General features: G+C 60.4%; 1 protein-coding gene across 1 annotated transcript in view; it reads right to left on the bottom strand.

The window, feature by feature from the left end:
• The window catches only part of BATF3 (basic leucine zipper transcription factor, ATF-like 3), a 12,847-nt gene extending 12,521 nt beyond the window's left edge, over window positions 1-326 (bottom strand). The window contains exon 1 of the mRNA XM_008583270.1: window positions 86-326. Coding sequence (XP_008581492.1) covers window positions 86-326 — 241 coding nt within the window. The remainder of the gene's footprint in view (window positions 1-85) is intronic.
• Between the last annotated feature and the right edge of the window lie 1,309 nt (window positions 327-1,635).

Here is a 1,635-nt window from a genome sequence, read left to right as displayed (position 1 = left end):
CGGGCCTTCCCGTCCCCACGTCTGCCCCGCCCCCTCTTCTCCCACCCCCGCCTCGTTTCCTCCTCTCCCCGCCCTCTCGCCGCACCCCGGGGTCCCACATCCCACCCCTGTCGCGGCTTTCCGCTGGGGCTCGGCGCGTCGTGGAAGTCACGTGGTGGCTCTGAACCCCCGAGGGAACGCGAAGCCCAGCCGCAGGGGGCGACGCCGGGGTGGGCGGGGGTCGGGAGGCGCGGCGCAGACTTCGAGGTCCTTCGGCCGCTGTCGGGGAGCTCGGGGTGAGACACACACGTGGGCGGTTTGGGGTCGGAGATTTTCCCCGGTCCCATCACGGCGTCTTCCTGCGCACCGGCCACGCCTCCCTGCCGCCCCCTTCGCGGGGGTCACCGTCTTGGGGGACTTTCTCTGCGGCATCAGTCATCTGGGCGCCACTCTCACTCCTTGAGCGCCCGGGGAAGCGCAGGCCGGGAGGGGACAGCCGACTTCGCCGAGTCCCACCGCGCACCCGAGAGCCCCGGGCGCCGCGGGGCCTTTCTGCGGGGAGCATCCCCCGGGCTATGGGAAGGAGCGAGGCGGGGCTGCCCCGAGGGTAAATTCCAGGGTGGAGGGTGGGAGGGGGAGTTTGTCCTGGATAAAAACCGTGACGGGCTTTCCTGACAGCGAATCTGCCACGTCGGAACTCACTAGTGACAGGATTGGGGATCTGGGCTCATTATGCTGAGGTTAAATGGCCCGGGTCCTTTTTATTTTCAACATTAAATCGGCAGTGGCCCTGCCTACGGGTTAAGAAGTGTGGTTGCTGCCACGCTTCTGCCAAACTGGGGACCGGGTAGAAGTACGGCATGTACCCCTTCACCTGCCTGCCGGTTAAAAGATGTGCAGTCAAGACAATTGTGCATGTTCCCAGCAAATCACAAACTAGCGGCGGTTACAGGTTTGTGGTCTGCGTGCTGTGAGCACCCGGAAAGAGAACCGCTAATCTGGGTGGGCGAGTGGGAACCAGACCAGAAGGTCAGAAGTGCTTTCCTTCCAGGGGTCGCTTAGGCCTTCGGGTTCGTCGGCAGCAGTGCGGATGGGGGGCAGGCACTTCTGACTCCGAGTCCAGTGCACGTGGCTCTCCGCCAGGATTTAGGACCCACCCTTGCAAAAGCTTGGATAGCAGCTTGGTGTGAACTTGGCCACCTGGCTGCTGGCAGAAAAGCGAGTGGAAATTCTTGTCTGTGTGAGCGGGGGGCTTCGGCCACCTAAGAAGAGGGGAGAAGGAAGCCGAGGACAGAGGGTGGACGCAGCCCATCGTAGTCACACTGCCACACACCCCACCAGCGAGGCTGCACAGCACAGCCATCTCTGTGCTGGGTTATCTGCCTAGATCTTTTATTTCATCGGTCAGCATCACTGGTGGTTGCCCCGGGGCTATTAATTCTGCATCCCACATAGGTATACACGACGTGCCTTGCACAGCACTCTACCCACCACAGGTGTTCCGTAAATTTATTGCAGCAAGTCAGCTGAGAGCCCTCTTTCTTGAAAAATTAAAAGGTTACTAACAGGATAAGAAAGCCTCTGGGTCAAGTGGTCATAATTTTCAGAAGTGATCTCATTCCCCAGTGTTGTTTATGACTGGAATGGGCAAGGTTA

This window comes from Galeopterus variegatus, unplaced genomic scaffold (assembly GCF_000696425.1).
Source record: "Galeopterus variegatus unplaced genomic scaffold, G_variegatus-3.0.2 Scaffold2876, whole genome shotgun sequence".
Classification (NCBI taxonomy): Eukaryota; Metazoa; Chordata; class Mammalia; order Dermoptera; family Cynocephalidae; genus Galeopterus; species Galeopterus variegatus.
This window is presented reverse-complemented; position numbering and strand designations above follow the sequence as displayed.